We start from the raw sequence: 21186 nt of genomic DNA on the forward strand, positions 1-21186 counted from the left end.
TCGGCCGGGGCGGGACCGTCCCCACCCCCGCCCCCGCCCGCCCGCCCGCCCGGCCCCGCTCACCTCCAGGCTGTAGGTGCCCCGCAGCGCCGTGAAGTCGCGCAGCGCCTCGGCCGCGCTCGCCGCGTCCAAGTTGAGCTCCCGGCAGAGCCGCTCCACGGCGGCCCCGGGATCGGCGGCCCCCGGGTGGGACATGGCGGCGGAGCGCGCGCCAAAACCGCCGGAAGGGCGGGGCCGCTTCCGCCGCGGGGAGAGAGCGGGGCGGGGACAGGGACAGGGAGAGGGACAGGGACACGGACACGGACACGAATAGGGATAGGGACAGGGATCGGGACCGGGAAGAGGACGAGCGCGGGGGGGGGGCGGTGGAGGCCAGCCCGAGGTCACCCGGGGTCACCCCTCTGCCGGCCGGCGCTCGGTGCTGGCGGGTCCTCGCGGCTCGTTCCCCCGCACGGCTCTGGCAGGAGCTGCGTTTCCTTGTCCCGCGGCGCCCTGGGACACGCGTGGGTGCAGCATCCTCTCGGCAGCCCCCGGGCCCCGCTCCCGTCACGCGTGGCACGGCCCCGCATCCATCCCCGTCGTGGCGGGGCTCAGAGCGCTCCCAGGGGCCGGTTCCACTGGAAGCGGCGCTGATGGACGGAGCCCCCTTGGGAGCACTACGTGTCGGGAGCCGTGGGGACACCGCCCGGCCCCGTGGGCAGAGGAGCGGCTCCCGGACCTCTGGAAGGGGCTCGAGTCACGCAGCGTCCGCAGAGCTGCTTCGGGGATAAGGAGCAGGGCTCTGGAGCCGCCTGTCACTGGAGGATACCTGAACACCTCCCTTCTGCTGGGAGGGGCGCGCGGCACGGAGCACTCGCGGAGCTCGCCCGGAGCGGGCGCGGCGGATCCCCTTCCCCAGTACCCGCGGGGATGCTCAGGACCCGGCCCCGCTCACTCGGCAGCCTCTGCCCTGCCCCGACCTCCGGCACCACGCACAGACCCCGGGGTTGGTTTTCTTGAAAATGCCCTTTTGCAAAGCGCAGGGATCAGTTCGTGGGATCTGCAGGCTGGTGTGGCTGGTCCCTCTCCGAGGACCAGATCAGCTCCGTGCTTTCCAAAATGCTACTTTCCATAAAAAACAACCTTAATCCAACATCTAAATCTATTTGGAAAGATTTGACATAAGAGCATGGAAAACTGCCTGTCATCAGCAGACAGGAAATGTGTTTCATTTGGGGTAATGAGGCTATGAGTCCCACAGGCTTATTTATTCCTTCTGGGTCAAAGATGCATCTTCCTCTGGATGAGCTGAGCTTTTCTTTCTTGTGCATCTCTTCTCTATTAGAAATCTCTTTCCTTTTCTGGAGGGAAAAGTCACTGCGAGGTTTTCCTTTAAAATTTCGTTTTTCCAAAGAGTGCAGGCAATTCCTGTACAATGTCTCCCAATGCTATAGCACAGCCAGCTGAAAAACTTGACAACCAATGCTTGGCAGGAGCCCAAAGGGAGGAGAGGCTGGAGCATCTGCCATGGCTCACACCCCCCTCAGCTGCTCCTGCAACAGGTCCAGGACATTGCTATTTCTTGAAACCCTCTGAAGGCTCACACTGAGCTTGCCTGAACTGATGCGTTCAGACAGGCTGGGATTGTGTTCCAAGTTAAACCAGTAATGTCACATCCCATCCAGACCACTGACAAATGGAGCCAGGTAGTCATGCTGTACAGCTGTTCATGAATTAAAATCCCACTGGAGGGAGAACAAGGCCACATGGGGAGTGGGACTATCTGCTGGGCTGTAAGATCTTGCATTGTTTTACACCTTTTGAGGTGAAATCTTGCTCTTTTGGTAATCAATGCCACCTCTGGCACTGCACTGATGGTCTCCAGCCACCCCTGGGAGCACTTTCTGAGCAAGGGAAAGGGAACAGACCAGAAGCAGTCCTGGAATGCAACATGGCCAACTTGGGTTCATCCCATTCTGCCTGGATTTCACAACAAAGCCATTTCCAACATGGAGATCCCTGGTGTCAAAGTCAAAATGCTGAACACAGGGAATTCTGCATAAATATATAAGCTGCCTTTTTTCTAATTACTTATTTTCTTTCTTTCTGCACATAGTACCTCTGAGGACATATTCTTGACTGAAAAATATGTTTAGTTAAAATTTGTTTTTAGTTAAAATTTTTTTTGCATCCCAAAAAGTCACATGGGAGGATGAGGATGATGTTCTTAGGCCTGCTGTCCAAACGTACCAGGCACACTGCACACATTGATGGGAAGGGGATTGAGAGACAAGCTGGATTTCTCTTCACTTTTCCAGAGCTGCTGCTCTGTGGGTGGCTGGGCCGACTCCTGTTCTGGCAGAACTGCTCGTCTGTCACAGTGCCCACGGCCTGTGAGGCATTTGGGGACTTCACCTGGAGTGTAGTGTAGTGCTTTGAGGTTGTAAAACGTGAGGAGATCCTATCTCATGACTCAGCCCATGCTCCAGAGTGCAGAAGTGCACTCTGCAGACTGCAGATGGGCCGAAGTGGCTCCTGAACAGGCAAGGAGTAAAACTGCACTGAAAAGCTCAAGTTTTAATCAATGCAAACGAGGATGTCATTAGAGAAATTGCCTTCTCCTCACTGCCAGCCAAGATTTCCAACACCAAATCCTTTCTTGCAACTGTCAAGAGCCCAGAGGGACATCTGCACTTGCGGTAAGTAAAGCTCCCCCAACCACGGCCCAGTGCTGAGGAAAATTCTTCCCCCTTTTTGTGACCATAAAGGGAATTAGAGATCCTGTCTAAATGTGTGATGAGACTTCTGTGTCCCATCAGATCAAAACCAGACAGGGACAGCAGTGGGGATGTGCAGCTGTGCCCGTCTCTCACAGTCTGGGAAGGGGCACCTGTATCCTGCAAAACACAACAGGGAGCAAGCTGTGCCCATGGTGCCCATCCTCCACCACATCCATTCACTGCCACCAGCAGGTAGCACATCTTGTCTGAAGAGACAGAGACCCTGCAGCCACCACTGATGTGACAGCCCAAAGCCAGCACATGCTCCTCCATCGCCCTCTTTCTGCAGATTCTGCCAGCAAATATCCTGCATTATGGATGCTGAGGTGCAAGGTTGCAGTGTGTGGAGCTAGAATTTACAGGGAGACTACGGAACTGGAAATTCATAGTTCACGCTATCATTTTGCCAGTCTTTCTTCCTGAAATACAATCTTCTTGTGTTTTCTCTTTTTCTTTTCCAAAGCAGCAACAAAATATCAGGACAAGGTGCTTATATACAAGGCAGGGCAGGTGGACAGTAAAAGCACTCATTTTATTCTTATCTTTTTTTCCTGTATCTTGGAAGAATGGAGCTGCTCCTGCACATCATTCCAATGAAACAATGGCAAATGCTGTGCTAAAGCCTGAGATCCTTACACAGAGATTTAGGACAAGCTCTTCAAAAACTGAGAGGTGCAGGGAGAGGAGCCCACCACCCCCAGGACCCCACCTGCTGCGAGGGGCTGTGTGAGTGCCAAGGGGTGTAACTGCCTGGAGGGCGGGCGTGTGTGTGATGACTGTGGAGGTCTCTGGGTTTCCACTCTTGTGGAAAAAGCTCATCAGCAGAGAGTCCTTGTGCATCCTCTGTGCTTTAACTGGCCCTGGAGCTTGGGCTGCTCCTGGCATCTTACAACCCACGTGGGACATGAGTTCCCCCACTCATGTCACCCCACTCATGTTCACCCCAGGACGCTGTGAGAGCTTGGATTCAGCTCCTCACAGGAGCAGCCCGACTCAGAGTAACACACAGGGCATCAGGAGCAAGCCTAGAGCAGCGACCAGGCCACTGTTTTCAACAGCTTCTCAATAATTCATGCTGAGAAAAAGGCAAGTCACGTTTATCACTGAGTCAGGTGAATTAAACATTCACATATATTTGCTGAAAAAAATTATATACATCTGTAGCAAGGCTCTCCCAAGTCTGAAAGATAAGCATCATCTAGTCACTAAATTAAAAAAATAAAAATCTGACTTTTAAATCTTTTTCTTTTTATCCATGTTCAAGAGCACAGACAGTTTATTTTGTTAGCACATTTGGTGAAGGATGTATGTGTGTGAAAAGCCATGAAAACCGGAGAAAATTTGGCATTTGTTTGGGATATGATGGAAAAGAAGAAGCAGCCACTTAATGCCTTACAGTCTAAATAATCCACAGAGTATATCGGGTTGCAAAAGGGTCACAAAGTAGCAAAGAGAAGCCTAAACACCCAGAGACGTAGCATACATGTCAGCTAAGGAAGAACAAGGTATAGAGCATGCTGGCTTATTAAATAAATTTCATTTTAAACCCTGTTCCTTACGCGTGTAACCCTGGAAAAACCATCCCATAACAAGAAATGGACTCGGAAGAGATTTCTGTATCCATTCACAGTAAGGCTTTGAAGATATATGAAGTTTTATAGCATTTGTATTTTAAGGATTTAGGGCAAGTACATGTTCTTCCACTGAATAAAAACAAAGTTAGTACTTAAAAGGTTCAAAAATATATCAATCGTGACTTTTTTTTTTTACATAAATAAATTATATTGATTTTGGATTTAACAGCTGAAAAAACCCTTTCTGCTTCCACTGGAGGCAAAAACTGAACAAAATGTTAGTTAAATAGAGATAGCAGCATTTCTAAGAAATCTGTTGATAGTGATACAGTATCTATGCTACAAGAATGTTATTAAATAGAACACAATTATTGGGGGGGAGGAGGATTGCATTATGATTGGCTACATACTTTAAAAAAAAGTCATCCAATCCAGTAAACTGGGAATAAATTCTGTGAAAATATAAACCAACTGTGTTTTTGACCACGGGTAACAGACTTCTTTGAGATGCTAATTTTAACATGTACATAATTTATAATCCCAAATGTATAAAAGACAATGACAAAAAGCATCATAAATAAATAATGCAAACTGAAATAGTTATGTCAAAACATTTGGACCATCTGATAAATTAGCAAAAACTGCAACAGAAAAAAAAAAGTAAAAAATACAGTAAATTGTGACAACCAAGTGTGAAACTGATGAATAGCACACTCCAACTCCCTCCCAGCCTGCCCTTCGCTCACAGCTGCACCACTGTGGCTTTATTCAATTCTCAGACCATGAACTGCAAGTAAGAACAACCCCAAGTGAAAGAAGAATTAAAGGAGTGAGGGGAAGGAGAAATCAGAAGAGTTGCCTGTGGAGGAGTCTCAGTACCCAGAGCTGGAGCAGGGGGCTGGCAGCATTAAAACCCATCCATTTGAAATGCAGATGCTGAAATCATTTGGAGGACTGGAAATACTGTTCAACAGCAAACGGAATGGGAAGAAGCCAAAGTCATCTCTTCACAGTCCACCACTAGAAAGTAAGAAATTCAGGCTCTGAAAGTCTCAAGGGTCCTTCTTAGAGGATGCCCCAAGGAGGGAAGCTGGCCTACAGCCTTCTCCGTGTTTGCTGAAAGAACATCACTTCTGGGGTAAGGAGTGGGAAATATAAAAACTCAGAAAGCCTCAGTGTTCATATAAGAGCATTAAAGTCAGTATGGTCTGTTCATGGCTGGAAAAAAAATACCTTTAGAGCACCTATAATGCCATAGCTGAGAACTAACGCCAGAGAGGGGAACTGAAGACAAGCAGAATGATGAAGGAACTGGTTGCTACAGATACAGTAACCCCAGAAAAGTCATGCAAGTGTGCAAAACCCTTCCAGCTCAAGCTGGAAAGTCTTGTAACTACCAAGGAAAGGGCAACTAAACTCCACATAACATAAAACCAAACATTGGTTTTAAAAAATACAAAAGAATGTCTACATCGTTTTTCACTCTCTGCAGTTTGTCTCCAAACCTTTGAGGTGGGGGTGATCAAGAAATTATATCACTACCAGTTATGCATTTCCTTTCAAAAAAAATGAATATATGCATTTGCAGTCATTAGTTATATACTTCTGTCTATACTACTATTCTAGTAACCATGATAAAATAGGGAAATACTTTAAATCAAAAATACACATTAGCACTTACTACAGCTGTGCTTTTAGCCCACATGTAGGCTTTTTCGTTCAGTATCGCTGTAGACAGAAATACCCTTGTCTGTGTGTTAGACCAAGAGATAAACACTTTTGCTCTTGTTTTTTTGCTGCTTTTTCTTCTCAAAGGAGTGAGCAATTTGCGGGGGGTGACCAAGTACTGGATTTGCTATTGTTGGCTGGGATGATCGACTGGAAAAACAGAATGAGAATTCGGTGCCTCCCATACTAGCTAGACAACACTGTTTATCTAATAAAGTGGCAAGACCCTGCAACTATTAACATGTAGTATGTCACCAGTTTTTTCCGACAGGGAATTAGGTAGATAATATTACTCATGGAAACACAGGTTTATGAAGGTGGAGCGGGGTGGGAGGGGAAGTAACAAAGAGTTTATGGGATAAGAAACTCACAAGCCACAATCTTTTTGTGTTTTTCTTTCAATGAAACAAAAGTTCTAATCGGTATTGTGAGCTGCTTGGCGCTCCTTCTCTGCTGGTCCGTCCTGCTCCTTCTCTGCTGCTGCTGGTGGGCTCTGCTCCACACAGTTTTGACTGTTTGCATCTTCTTTTTCCGGCAGTGAGACAGTTTCTGGCTCTGGATTTGCCAATTCCCCTTTTGCTTTCTTCCTCTTCCGCTTCTGGCTCTCCAGGTTTGCCACCTCTGAGTGCCTGGTTTGCTGGATGCCAGGCAGCGCCATGCCGATGCCAGGGGAAAGGAACATGGAGGGATAGATCAGTCCAGGAGACATCCCTGGGATAAGAAATGGGTTAAAAGCTACAGGACTACTGGTAGTTATTGCGGATTCTGTCTGATTAGAAAATGAACTAGGACCAGGCTTATCTTCGGCGAGAGGTTCTTTTTTCCCATCCTGGCTGCCCTGTTTCTCCTCGTTGGCCTTCTCGGCGCTGGCTGTGCCACCTTTCGTTGTGCTTGTTAACGAAGTCGGAGCAGTTGCGGTGCAAGTCGTTGTCATTGGGGAGTTGAGGAGTCCTCCCACACCAAACATCTGGGGTACGGTCGCCATGCCCGGCAGCATCATGGGCAACATGCTCAGGGTGCTCTTCACATCCTCACCAGCGGGCACTGCTGCAAAGCCAGCAGGAAACCCGACCAGCCCGGTCAGAGGGATCCCTTGCATATTTCTCATGTTCTGAAGTCCCACTAGATCCATCCCAGCAATTAGTCCGTTCATGAACAATGGTCCCATTCCAGAAGAAGAATCTGCTACAACACCAGGGCCTTTAAGGAGTTCACTCCGGGGCCTCCTCCCTCTCCGTCGCGGCCCAGCGTCCCGGAGCACAGGCTCGGTGAGGATGCGATTGAATTTGTTTTCGGGTAAGTAGCCCTGAAAATGAGACATAACAGAGAACACCCAACAGTCACTACTGCAGCAGAGGGAATCTGGCTTGTCTGTGCCCACATCTGCGTCCCAGATGGTGTTGGCACAGAAATATTTGCCTACATGATATGGAATTTGAGAGGTACACACAACTTTTCCCCAAGGGATGCTGCCAAATGCAAAACACCCTTGCTCTGCCCTGGCAGGATCCTGTACTCTCAAATGCTCAGGGAGGGGAGGAGGAAGCATGTTTTTACCCTGTTTTTCACCCTGGCCCTCAGCACCAGCTGCTCACAGCACAAGAAGAGCTAGGGCAGCGTGGTGTCAGCTGCCCACTCAGCTCCCTGCCCAGCCCTAATTGTGCCTTCAGCATCAGGTGAAAAATCCTGAGATGGGAAGGGCCAAATTTTCCCTGCTCTGCAGGATAGCAAAGCTCATGGGATGACACAAGAGAGTGGGCATGCTGTCTGTGGAGTTCCTGGCCAGAGCTTCACAGAGATGCCAGGGAGCATTCAGAAAGCTCTTCCAACAGAAGAGACATGGGACCAAAACCCAGCAGCCAGAAGTGGGCGAGACCATCTGGTTACACAGAGCAGTGCAGGGGGCCCCACAGCACAGCTTAACATTCTGTTTTTCAGCATCCTCAACACAGACATTTAAACATTTCCCTTCGTAGTTTCCTTGGATTTCAGTATCACCACACTTTGAACCATTTTGAATAATAAATTTAGGTAGGAAAAGTATTTCCTGTTGACACCTGTAGTGCAGAAATGTGAATTAGATGTGCCTGGCAGTCTGCTCAGCACAGCACCTGCCCAAGGAGGGACAAGCTTCTGGAAGCATCTCCCACTGGCATGTGGGAGAAGCTACATGGGCCCATGACTGCCCCTGGGCTCTTGTGGGGCATCCAGCCACAGCTCCTGTTGGCCTGAGAGCTTGGAGCAGCCAGCCATCCTTCTGCATCTCTCCCCTACCGGGACAGATATGCATTTGCCAAAAGCTCAGTGTCCATGGGGTGGGAATGATCATGGGATGCAGCCACTGGAGCAGGGCACAGGAGAGGTGCCCAGGCAGTGCCAGGCACACAGTGGTTTCTGTGGCAAAGAGACAAAGATTCCCTCAAATCAAGGGAAGGAAGAGCTGTCAGCTCGCCTGGGACTGGCTGCCTGGATGGGGCCCTGATGCCAGCCTGGACACGGAGCTGTTTCCTGGGCAGGGGGACAGACCATGCCAAATCTCCAGCGCTAAGGAAAAACCAATCTGAGAGCAGTACAAACCTCTAAGCCAAAGGATTCACCCACCAGCCCTCTGCAAGGGTGTCACACAAACCACTGCAGCCCAAAACCAGGCAGGGAGAGGGACTGTAGGGAGAAGTGTGGATCAGGCCAGCCCACGGGGCAGGGCAAGGTGATCTGGCAGTGCCATGTGTGCCGGAGAGGAAAGTGCTCTTTCTCCACAGGCTCTGCCACACACCAGGGCAGGGACTGGTGGATGGACAGGGTGGATGAATCTGGCACAGGAGGCTCCATCCTGCCCCTCTCCATACCTGTGCCTGACCCTTCACGCCTGGTGACCTGTGGGACCTTTGGTGGACCTGCGGCTGTGCAGGCAGAGCTCACAGGAGCTGATGAAAAGCATCAACTAGAGGTGTTTTTGAAAATTTGACCCATAAGAAAGTTTTGTCCACACCCTGCCATCCAGCTCCTAGGGCATTCCTCTTGCCCCTGCTACCCTAAGCATCCCAAGGCTCTCCAGCCAGGCATGCTGAGCCCCGCTCCCAGGGTGCTCACCCCTCTCTCTGTGGCCTGGCCACAGGGCTGGTGGTGGCACAGCCCAACCGCCCACGCTGCCCCAGGGCTGCAGCCATCCCCTCCCACATGCCCAGCCCAGGGCCTGCCTCACAGCTCCCAGATCCTCACTGGAGAAAGGTTGTGGGGATGGGGAGGGAAAAAGAAAAGATGACATGATACAGATTTCTCCGAAAGCTCTAACTTACTGAAAGCTTAACAATGTCAGCCCAGTCAGCTGCAACAGCATACTCCAAGTTTGCATCAAGCCACCTTGGCAATTCCTTCAATGCTGGTGCCGTGGCTCCCCCTAACTATAAAACACAGCAGAAGGATGACCTCTATTGCAGAGAGAGTTATGTAAAATAATACAAAAAATATGATTACACTTCCCCTAGCTTCTTGCTTTGGACTGCAGTTTGTCTGGAGTGGAGACTCTTGCCTTGCTACACTTGCCCTTCTGCAGGATTTGGTGTGTGCCTGCCGCCTCCAGACCCACAGCTCAGGGAGAAAAGGCAGGTTCAGCCTCTGTGGCCCAGCCCATTGCCCTCCCAGGTACCAGTGATGGGGACAGAGCTTCTGTAAAAGGCATACTTAGAACTGGCAAAGTCCCCAGCCCACACAGGAAAGGCCAGCATGGGGGAAACAAAGGGGAACACAGATGTGGCTGAAACAACCTTTCTGCCTCACCCTCTAGTTTTGTTTTTAGATGTAATTAATGTCACATCACCTTCTGACCTTGTAAAGTCCTGGGTGTGTTTAAGAACTAAATTTTGGTGCAAAGTACTCATGAATACCCCTTCTTGTTCAGAGAGGTGAACAAGTGCCCTGGAGATTAAACTGCAGACAAGTAACTCCAAGCTCCTTGCTCAGAAAGCAAGAATAAGCTGTTCCAACCCTTGACTTTCTACAAGCCCAGCAGTGGGATGGGTATTGGTGTGCTCTGGCCTGTACCTCATAAGGAGGAACTAACCAAAGGCATTTGCATGACAATGTTACAATTTGTGGCATATTGCAATGAACTCAAGGGGAACAATCAAATCCAGGACAGGAAGCACAAGATAGGGCTGTGCTGAGGGTGGCTTTAAAGCCAAAGGCGGTATCCCATTGCCACTGAGGGGTTTGTGCCCCCTGGCAAGGGACAACACTCCCACATCCCTTACTTCACACAGTCACTGATTTCATAGGTCTGCATGTTCCTGGGCACACATGTGTCACAGGATAATGTAGATTGGAGACCTATTCCAGACTTCTGTCTCATCCATAGGCTTCCCTGGATTAAATCTCTCCCACAGGTGAGCTCAAGGTCTGCTAAGCATTTTGGGACACTATTGGCAGAGCACAGAACAGGCCTTCGCTTACCCGCCGTCCGGTACCCTTATGTACCACCGGCACCCGCTCCTCTCCCGTCAGAGAGCTAATGTCCAGTTTGTTGGGGTCCTTGCAGCGCTGCCTCCTCTGCTTGGGCTTGTCTGAAAAATTCTGGAGTGCAAACAAGACAATGTTAATGAGACTAGATGGCTTAATGAGCCTGGCTGGCTACAAGCCCTGCAGGAGAGCAGCATGGATGGGCTCCCAAGGGACAGGGAATCCCTGCAGGCTGGACCAGGAGCAGCACCAGCAGCACAAACTGGTCCCTGCCACAGGACCAGCTCTCAAATGTCCAAAACTTATTTCTGTAGATAGAAAGGGGTCTCCAGTGTACCCCACTTAGAGTGCTCTAGCCCCTTCTAACTCCCCTCCACTCCTGATGCTGCAGGTTCTTATAAATGCATCTGTGAACAGGACACTGCACACAGCCACCTGCTTCTCACCAGCTCAGCTGTGCTGTGTTTCCTTCCTCTTTTAGCTGTTTTCACCACATGCTGCACCATATTTCTTTGGGATCAGAGCCCTCTGGAACTGCAACCTACAGAGTTACAGCCAAGTCACTGCACACCCACTGCATACACCAAGCCCCACTGTTGATGTGCCCGCAGGGATGGAGCATTATAATGAACAACTCGGATAGCGCAGACTCCTGGGAGTCAGAAAAAGACCCTGAGCGCAATTCATCCTTTGAACTGAGCTCCTGCAGTACCCCAAAGCCTCTCTCAATCCATCCTACTTGGAGAGAAGAGATACTGCAGGGCTGGCCTGAGGCTTGCTGGGAGTAAGAGCTTCATCAGAGGCATGGTCAGACTGGGCAAGCTTCGGTACCTTCCTGGAAGGCAAGGGTGTTGGGAAGGAGTGGGAAGGCACCTCCACACCTGCTCCTGCGAGTCTGGCCCTGGGCACACAGCTGGATGTGTCTCTGGACTTTGAAAAGCAAAGGCCATCCTGCTGAGCAAATGTTGGGGTCCTCACCTCTCATCTCTAGCAAGCTTCAAACCGCTAATGTCTTGCCTGTACTCCAAGCTTCAGGAATCTCCGCCTCAGGCACATGATCCTCCAGGACCAAGATGCTGTCTTTTCCGTTTTACCACCACATTTCTTCCTGCTCTGTTTCATGGCCTGTGCTCTGCCTACCACATGGTCTAACAGGCTAAATAAGCTGAAACCTGTAGCAAACCAACCTGTGAAACCAAGAGGTGGAGGTTTATGAGACAGCAGGAAGAATCAGACAGACTGCGCACCTCACTCTGAGCCACTGCTTTCTGAGAGCATCCACGGCCACATGGCCGTAGCTTGTCAGCTTGCAACACAACCTCTTGGTCTGGCTCTTAAAGACAGCAGGTTTCCTCTTGCCTGGAAACCTTATTTAGTACAAGAGTGCTGCCTAAAATGACTCCGTGTGAAAAAGAACAACATAGACAGACCTTGAGCACCTCAAATTCATTTTCTCATTTCTGTTCCCATCCATCCCTGGCACTTCTGGAAGACATTGTGCATTGGGCAGATGTTTGCATATACTGCAGCTGAAGAACTGATCTTGGGCAACAGAGCTCAGCTCCTGAAGGATGCCAGACAGCTCCATTCCCAGGGAGCCCTGAAGGTACTGACAGTACACTGTCCAGGGCATGTTTGTGTTCTGGGGAAAGGAGAGGAGTTCTCCAGCAGCAAATGCTTTTTGTTGCTGTACAGGGGAACAGTGCTCACCTCTTAAACATGTCATGAATCCCTGAATAGCCCCAATGAACACCACAAACCATGTTACAAGAAAAAACCCAACACAAAGGGCAACACACAAGGCAGGCGCACACACACACACACACGCCACTGAAGGCCACCCTTACTGTGCCAAAGCTGGGAACATCGAGTGTGTAGTCAGACTGCTGCCGGAGCCAGTCAAGGAGACTCTTATTCGGGACAGCCTTCTCTTGGCTGCCTGCAGCTGGGACTGGCTGTGGAGTTGAGGTAGCAGCAACCGACCCATCAGGGAGGGGACTGTTCTGAGGGGGCTGCGGCTGGTCATCCTGAACATCCTGCCATGGAAGGAGAAGCAGGGAGAGCTCATCAGCAGCATGCAGTGATGCATGTGCACCCTGAGAAGCACAGCTCCCAGAGCAGGTCATCTGCTACCATCCCACAGACTAATCCACATATTCCCAGTGCCTCGTCCTTAAATCACCACCCACCACCACATTATGTTTCCACTCCATCCCCAGCACTGGTGGTCAGAGGGCAGAGAGCTGGGAGATGATTCTGAACTCACAAGGAAACACTCTAATCACCAGGAAGATCAACTTCCACTCAGATCACTCCTAAAAGTGGTCTAGGGGCACTGTTCTTGCTCCATTCTTTGAGTGGTTCCAGAAGGAGAAAGGATGCATTAGGATCTTGTCTTCCTCATCTTCCCAAAACTTAAACATTCCCCGAGGTAGGATAGTTGCTTTTGATAATGCTAAGAAGTTTTCAAACATTCTGGAGCGCTGTAAACCAGAGGGATAACCTCCCTTCCTCCCTGCAGCATCTGCTCCTGCCTGGTCCTGCACAAACCAAGCTGTCCTGGAGGAAGCTGCGCAGTGTCTTGGGCAGCAGAGCTTGGAGGCGAGAGCTGGGCCATGAAACAAACTCTGCTGACTCCACTGGGTTCATGTGAAAGGGGGGAGAATCAACCCACCTGCAGCCTGTTTGGAAGAGTCCTCTCCTTCAAGAAAATGAGGTCCATCCCTTCGACATTTTTCCTCCTGCCCCGTCTCCTCCTCATGGCAGCATCATCTCTTCGGAGGCTGCCGTTTACAATCTGTCCAGTGACAGGATGGATTAACCCTGCCTGTAGGATGCCAGACAAGTCCATGCCCAGGGAGCTCTGGAGGGCACTCATGGTCCCCAGTTTGGGCATGTTTGTGTTCAGGGGGAAAGGAGAGGAGTTCCCCTGGGACCCATCAGAGGCTCTGGACAAGTCCACCGCTGCCTCGTGCCAGCCATTCAGCACAATGGGTGGATGGACATGGGCTGCTGCCAGCTGCTCCAGGCTCCTCTGTTTGGCATCTCTCTCCATCTCGAATTCATAGGGTCTCCTGTGCTTCCGCTCGTCTTTTGCAAAGGCAGGGCTCAGGAAACCTTCCTGTGTGTACCAAAGTCACAGAGGGTTACGGCTGCTCCTGCCCTGCCCAGGGACCACAGCTCCTCACACCAGCACTGAGCTAATGGTCATCCCTGCCTCTCCAAGGAGCCCTGAGGGATGTCAATTCCCTGGGCATATCACAACTCTTTTCCCATGCAAGGATGGTGCAGGACCACCCTTGCATGCACTCAGATACCCAAAGGTGTTATAACCATGGCTGCACTGCCAGCTGCTGGGGCCCCAGGTTACCAGCTGCTGTCTGTCCAGTTTGACTGTTGGGGACCAGGGCAATGGGACTTGACAGAGCAGCCTTGCACCCCTTCCTTTGGGATACCAGTGGGATGTCCCCTTCGACCATGTCAGGCTGACTCTGGAAGCAGCTCTAAAGCTGCAGAAGCTGTGGAGCTGTCAACAACAGCTGTGTTCCAAGGAGCCTTCAGCAGGGTGACCACAGCATGGGGTGCACACCAGGAGCTATCACCAGGGGACCAAGTGGCTTAAGCCATGTGTCATACACCCCAACTGGCACCAAGGGGCCCCACTTGGGGAACTCCTGAGTACTTCTGGGCAATGTGTCACCCCAGAGTCCTGAGCCTGTCACTGCCGGAGGGCCCCCCTCACCTTTTGTACCCGTGACATTAAGACTCCACTATTGAAGCTGGGATCGGGGCTCTCTGACTCGGTAAAGCTGCTCCTGCTGCCGGTGTTGCTGGCCATGGCTGGGGTTGTCAGCAGGCTCTGTGCCTCAAACTGCTGGCTGGAGGAAGGCCACTTGCCCTTCAGGATGGCATGGCAGATGTTGTCAATGCGGTTGATGATCACACGGTCCTACAAACAGAATTGGACAGTGGCAAGCTAAAACTGGAACGCCTGACACATGTATGACAGCTCAGGATTAAAATCAAGCCCAGCCCAGGTGATCTCAGCTCAGCAGTGAACTGCTTTGGGGGCATCTCCACAGCACAGGTGCTTGGGAAGAGTACATTGGTTAGAGCATCCAATGCGGGTGCAGAAGACCAGAGGCAGAGCTGGAGCTGTGTGAACAACTGCTGGCCAGGGCTACCCAAGAAAAGCTGTGTTCCTTTTAACCTCACCTTAGGCCACTCAGAGAAGGAGTAAAGTGTCTTTTCCTGCAGCAGCTGGGCAATGGTCGGTGCCCGGGCATCCTGAAGATCATCAATCTCCCCAGGCAGGACAGAAGCAGAATTCTTGTTCTCTTCCTCCAAGTACTTCTCTGGACCATCTAAAAAAGCAAGGGAGAATAGAGCCCACCACCACCCTGCCTTTCTCCCTGTCTAGAGGTGGGGATCATCGCCTCACACATTCCCACCCCAATGCCCAGCTGGCTCCACAAAGGTCCCAAACAGTCCCCAAGAGTCTCCAACAGAAGCAGCAGACTTGGATCAGGGCAGGCAGCCCAGGTTTCTCAGTGAGGACCATCACTCCCCAGAGGTGAGTTTGGAGGGCTTGAATTGGAGTAGGCCTCCATCCCTGACCATTCCCAGGTGGGGAGAAGGAGGGCATATGCTTTTCCACTGCTCAACAGGCAGTGCCCTATGCCAGAAACAGAAAGGCATCCTGCATTCTATGGCATGCTCTTAGCAGAAGGGCTGCTGGGGCTCAGGGTGGAGAGTTCTGGCAGCTCCAGTGGCAAATGCAGCCCCCAACACCTTTTGCTCCCTGCTGCAGCAGCTAAAAGGACCTCAGCTCCTACAGACGGGAGGCCACTCCATGGGCTGGCCAGCTCCAAAGTTTGGCTCTGCAGGGAAGAGAGGAGGTCCCTCCCACCATAGCCAGAGGTGACTGTCAACCTGAGGGAGCTCTCAGGACCATACCTTGGCTCTGGTTACTGCTGGCTTTCTCCTCATCATCTCTGTTCTCACACTCTTCTTGATTTATGCCCTGAGGCTCAGAGTGTGGGGTCTCTGTGCAGCCTGTCTGCCCCTCAGCATCTTGGCTGAAGGGCTCCCCCATGACACAAGGGGGCTCTGCCCTCCGAGGTTCCCCCTGAAGCAGAGGTGTGGGCAGGCTGAAGGGCTGGCTCTGAGCCTGGCCTGGTGAGTGCTGCTGGGTGCTCTCCTCATTCAAGCCACAGTCCTCCCTGCCCTCTGCCCTGGGAGACTCCCTCTCGCCATTTATGTCTTCTGGGCAAGTGTTCTCAGGTGTGGGGAGACCGGAGCTCTGCTCCTCACCCCCCAGTTCATGAGCCTCTGGGTCACAATCAGCCCTGGTCCTGGGACGATTCAAGCCTTCCACAGCATCTGCTGCTGCCTCAGAGTTATCATCATCCTCTTCGTCCTCCTCATCTTCCTCACTGTGGCTCTGACTTGGCCCCAACTTTGCCTCCAGTCCTTTCTCCTGCAGCAGACTGATGAACCTCTGCTCAGGAGGAGCCTTCAGTTCATAGTTATGGAGACTGGGACTGTATAGCCCCACACTTAGGACCCTTTCCATGGTGTCATGCTCGGGCAGCCCTGCTGACGGGCTGGCAAGTGCTCCTTTCTGTTCCAAGCCTTTGCTGAGCTTGGTTGAGGCACTCTGTGAAGGATTGCTCTCGGGGGTAGAAGGCGAAGCCTCAGCTTCCTCATTCTGACTGTCCATTTGGTCAGAGCCCACCTGCAAGCCCTCAAGGAAGGGAGCCTCTCTCATGGCATCTGCATCACAGCTGGATGGATCCTCATCCCCCTCCAGCTTGCCCTCAGAGAGTTTGGCAACGCTGCTTCCGACATCTGTGCAGCTTGGGCTGTCCCTGGCGAGGGAGCTCTGCTCGCTGGGACAGGCCTTCTCATCATACATCATGCACACCAGCGAGTCCGGCAGCGAGCTCTCGTCATAGTTACTGGAAATGATGTCCCGCACCTCAGACATGAACGTTTCACAGTTTGTGTCCAGTGGGCTGCCTCCAGCCTGGGACATGGTGCTGTCCACAGTTTCTAGCTTGATGTGACTCTCGGCTTCATTCTCCAGGGTTTCACAGGTCTGGTCCATCTGGCTGTACACAGGGGAACTGTAGAGTTCAGAGTTGGACTGGTAAAGGCAGCAGAGAGTTTCTGGGCCTGGGATCCCTGTTCTTTTATGCTGGGCATAGTTTCTGTATGCGTCTAAAAAAGACAGCTGGGGGTCATTCATGATGTAGTAATCGGTGCGGTTCAGGCCGTGCTTGGCGGTGCCGATCAGCAGGTCCCGGTCGTGTTTGCCACACTCCCACCACACGGGCAGGTAGAGGCTGGGCCGGCACAGCTTGAGGCGCTCGTGGAGCTGGGGACACTTGAGCACCTGCTCGCGCACCTTCCGCAACAGCTCAATGCGGTACAGGGTCCTGGCAGCACGCTCTTCCGTGATGGGCTCCACGTAGATGTCAGGGTCTGGAGGACCTACAGCAGGGACAGCAAAGCCAAGGACACATTACTTCGGTTGGTAGGAGTTCCTCAGAGGCAGTGACAAGCAAGCTGAGTTTGCTCATACTGCAGGTGAAATGGGGCCAGTGCTTGAGGCCTCTTTTTCCAGCCTCAGTACCTTCCAGTCATATCCCACCAGGTGGACACAGGGAGTAAAACCCCTTGACTTGAGCAGCTGGATCAAGAGCAGCACCAGCTGCAGAGGATTTCAGAGTCTTGTTTGAGCTCTGCTCCATCATCAGCGCTGGAGCTGCCTGAGCCTGCAGATGGAATGGCACCCGGCACTTTGAGCCTTCAGCCCAATGTTAGGGAAGGACAGCTCATGCAGCTCGTCTGATGAGGAACACCTACCTAAGGCACAACATACATGCAACTGTGCCTAAGACCTGACTCCATGACAGATCTCAGGCAAAATGTTTTCTGCTGTTATTGAAAACAAATTGTTTTGTGCCTCAATAGCCTCTGAGGAGCTTTTCATCTGTCATGTCCTGTCTGGTGCCAGTGCAGGGCCTCTGCAGAGCACTCAAAGAAAATGGATGCCCTGTGTGTTGGCCAGGGTTCCTGAGCCTCCTGCAGTGGATCCAGGCTGTATTTACCATGCAGCAGAGCTCCACAGACAGCACAGGCATAGATGGAGTGGACTCTGTCCAATGGTCAGCAGAGGGATGCTCAGAGAGCAGCAATACAGCTCACCAACAACCCCCAGCTCCAGTATGCAGCTGTGCTTTATGTGTGCTGCTTCTCTACTTGTTTCTCACATACAGAAGTTGCTGTCTTAGATAAAACTGGTTGTGATTTCCTGTGAGAACTCCAAGAGATTTGTGAGAGCAGGGGCAGAAGGCACTACGTGGTGGGGACAAGGCAACCAGAAATGCATGACTGCTGCAAGCCCATGGCCTGCCTGGCATTTTACTGCTTGCAACTGTCTCTGAAACTCTTCTCTTGCTCTCCTGCTCCACAAGAGCAGTGGGATCCCTTCTACATGACCTAGCATTACCCCTCCATAGGCCATGCAATTTCCACTCACCATCCTCTTTCCACAAAGGGAGACCACAGACATTCTTGCACATGGCCACAAAGCTGTAGAAGTACTTCTCCAGGCTCTCATCCGTCTTCTTCTCCAGTCGAGAGATGGCTCGGAACTGGGCCCAGTCAAAGATTTTTTTCTCTTGGTCATAGATAACCCCAAAGGAGGAGACAGTGCGGTAGAAATCTGCCTGCTCCCTCCTGGTCCACCTGTGGAGCACGGAGAAGACAGGAATACCACTGAGACATGTTGTGGGCCCAGAACAGGCAAAGTGCCAGGTAGAGAGGTTCAGAGAGCACTGTCCAGTTACTGACCAACAGTTTTGAGGGAGCTGTCAGGGGGAGCACACTGGGGAGACCACCACAGCCCAAGATACACAAGGAGGAGCAGCCTCTGGCTCTCGACTCATTGCTGAAAAAACCATCTTGGCTGTTTCAATAAACCCCTGAGTGCAGCTCTGGGCTGTGCTGCCAACAGGGCACAGGCTCCAGCAGTTTCTGTGGAGGCACAAACCTATCCCATCTACTCCCTTCCTGCCACATCAAGCTGTTTCACTTCCATGGGAAGGTCAGTCCTCTGTACCAGGAATTACAAAGGAAGGATATGCAGACACAGTTCTCATCCAGCCTCTTCCAGAGAGAAACTGAGACTGGAGCTTGCTGCTGTAGGGGTCCCAGTAACAAACACCACTCACCTTACTGACTCCTGTGGACTCCTGGATGCCACCCCCTCCCCACCAGAGGAGAGCAGCAGTGGTGATGGAGGGGTTCAGTTACAGCACTCTTAGAACACAACTTTCATGCTGGCTTGGACCCTCTGAGCTTTCACCTTGTGGGGACCACTCATAGGACAGAGATAGTGAAGTGTCCTGGGCAAATACAGCCCCAAGCAGTGCCCAAAGAAACAGCCACAGAGAACAGACCTGGGTGCACACAGCAGGGCAAGGGCAGAAAAAGGGGAGCACTGAGGCCTGAAAAAAGGCTTCCAGTCAAATCTCAGCCTCTGAATTGCAGCTCTGAGCCAGCACCAGCAAGCAGCTGAGACATGTCAAAGGAAAGTAGACAGGGTGACAACACTCACAGCACTCTACAACTGCTCAAAATACACCTGAGCCAGCATTGTCACCTCTGATCCCAGGGGCTGCAGTCATGTTTCATTTCAAAAATGGGAACAATAAGAAACTTAATAAATATATTAATGATCCAAATCAAGGACCTCAATGGTGAATTTGCCAAAAGGCCTCAAATTAAAGGCTAGTGGAAAACTCCTGTAAGGTAATCTCCCCTACAAAAAGCCCAGATAATTAAGGAGCAAGAGGTATCAGGCTGCTGTGATGCCCACAGCACAACCATTGATGCCCCCACCTCAAAGAGGGGATGGTATGACTGGAAGAAGTCCAGGAAAAGAGGAAAGGGAAGGTGGGCTGGAGCAGAAGGAGGCCCAGAACAGAGCACAAGGCAGCACACATACCATGTGGTTATGTGGGGTCCTGCTTCAGCTTCACTGGAAGCAAAACCATTGAGGGCTGGTGACCACAGAGAGTCCCAGGCCCAAGATGGCATGAGAGACTGGCAGTGACAGCAGCAGCATCACCCTCTGCACACCCTCCCAATGGCTGCAGAGAGACACTCAGGGTGCTGGGACAGTCCCAACCCCTTCCCACCTACTGGGACACAGATGAAATGGGAGCACAGTGCAACCAGGATATGTCACCACGGGGCTCCAGAGGCCATGAGCAGGAGGCAAAGCCAGTGGTGTGAGAGCCACAAGGGTTGGAAGGGCTGTGACAGTGATCATCTGTCACTCTCATCCACAGTATATCCCAAGGACACAGCTCTCCTCTGCTGAGGCTGACCCCTGGCCCAGCAGACACTGGATTTGACCCTGAAGAGCTGTGCCCTCCCTGCTTTCAGTGTCACCACCTGCTACCCATGAACTCCAGCTTGCAGTGGAAGCTGCTCACCGGCTGGGCTGGCTGCTGGAACAGCAAGGCTCCCACGGCTCAGAGCACGTTCCCTGCCCTGCAAGGACCCATGTGATTCCATGCCCTGGGCAGCTGGCAGCACTGAGAGCTCTGATGACATTTACCTGGGTCAGCTCTGGGGGGCCAAGGAATTCAAGTGGGCTAAATCAGCTTTGTAAAGGCTCCTCTGCTGCATTACCTTTTCTGTATTTCTTTGTTCACTGAGTCCATCTCAGAGGCTCTCCGGAACATCTCATCCTGCAGCCAGTAGCCATGGTTACCAGGCACCAGCATCTCCGTGCGGGGAGGCACCTCCTTACGGTTGCAGCGCTGGTAGACGGTGACGAGTCGCCGCAGTCTGGCCGTGAGAGCAGAGGAGACAGGCCAGCAGGATCTGTCTGAGTCGGAGCCATCCTGGGCTTCAAACATCAGCAAGAACATCACTATTTAGCACACAGGCAAAGCCACAGGTTCCCACATCCTCTGGCAAGCTCCAAGAGCTTCCTCCCACCTTCTGCCTCCCATGGGGAGCATTGGCAATCACAGTCATGAGTAGGGGGCCATGTGACCATCCCTGAGCCTGCTGGCTCACAGCCTCACCGTGTCTTAGGCTCCTTCAGAGAGAGTCCAGAGGCTGAGATCAGGGTAGGAATGATGGCTCCAGGCCAGACCATGCATGGGAGAAGGCTGCAGCTCTCAGCTCAGCAGTGGGGCTAGCCAGCCCAAGGCATGTGCCAACACTGCCCACTGCAGAGACCTCACACGCTCAACTCATGCAGGCAACTGCATGGATAAGAGCAGGCTAATGGCTTCCAGTCACCCTGGGTAGCTTTGGCTGGAATCACTCAGAACCCTGGCTGCCCTACCACAGGGCCCATCCATGGGTCATCTGTGAGTCTGTGCAGGGAGGGCCCCTGGCCAGGTTGAGCTGCCTCACACTAACACAGAGAAGCATGTCCCTCCAGCCCAGCAATGTGTTCCTGCCACCAAGCAGTGCCTGGGGTAGCACTCAGATTCAGCTGTGCCACACCCAACCCAGGGAAGCCATGGACCACACTGCAGGAGACATGGCCTCACCTGCCGCTGGTTCGTCCCGCTTCTCACTGGCTTCACCCACCCCAGAAGCCACGATGTCCTGCAAAAGCAAATGATCAGAGAGGG

The 21186-nt window shown here is 52.0% G+C and overlaps 2 protein-coding genes across 18 annotated transcripts in view; both read right to left on the minus strand.

The window, feature by feature from the left end:
• RBL1 (RB transcriptional corepressor like 1) overlaps positions 1–864 on the minus strand; it is a 28082-nt gene extending 27218 nt beyond the window's left edge. For 3 of the 9 annotated variants that reach the window (XM_086853544.1, XM_086853543.1, XM_086853541.1), the window contains exon 1: positions 64–846. In XM_086853544.1, coding sequence (XP_086709670.1) covers positions 64–195 — 132 coding nt within the window. In that variant the 5' untranslated portion in view covers positions 196–846. Of the gene's footprint in view, positions 1–63 lie in introns of all 9 variants that reach the window. The other 6 variants (XM_086853542.1, XM_086853546.1, XM_086853545.1 and 3 more) reach the window with 6 other exon arrangements.
• Positions 865–4407: 3543 nt separating this feature from the next.
• Positions 4408–21186, minus strand: part of CHD6 (chromodomain helicase DNA binding protein 6) — an 85395-nt gene continuing 68616 nt past the window's right edge. For 4 of the 9 annotated variants that reach the window (XM_086853557.1, XM_086853555.1, XM_086853554.1 and 1 more), the window contains 11 exons: positions 21103–21160; positions 20225–20444; positions 18063–18271; positions 15473–17011; positions 14732–14880; positions 14259–14465; positions 13191–13637; positions 12364–12552; positions 10511–10630; positions 9358–9462; positions 4408–7367 (listed from right to left, as the gene is read on the minus strand). In XM_086853557.1, the coding sequence (XP_086709683.1) occupies positions 6477–7367; positions 9358–9462; positions 10511–10630; positions 12364–12552; positions 13191–13637; positions 14259–14465; positions 14732–14880; positions 15473–17011; positions 18063–18271; positions 20225–20444; positions 21103–21160 (4134 nt within the window). In that variant the 3' untranslated portion in view covers positions 4408–6476. Of the gene's footprint in view, positions 7368–9357; positions 9463–10510; positions 11704–12363; positions 12553–13190; positions 13638–14258; positions 14466–14731; positions 14881–15472; positions 17012–18062; positions 18272–20224; positions 20445–21102; positions 21161–21186 lie in introns of all 9 variants that reach the window. The other 5 variants (XM_086853559.1, XM_086853558.1, XM_086853561.1 and 2 more) reach the window with 3 other exon arrangements.

This window comes from Cyanistes caeruleus, chromosome 16, assembly GCF_971803275.1.
Source record: "Cyanistes caeruleus chromosome 16, bCyaCae1.hap1.1, whole genome shotgun sequence".
Taxonomy (NCBI): domain Eukaryota; kingdom Metazoa; phylum Chordata; class Aves; order Passeriformes; family Paridae; genus Cyanistes; species Cyanistes caeruleus.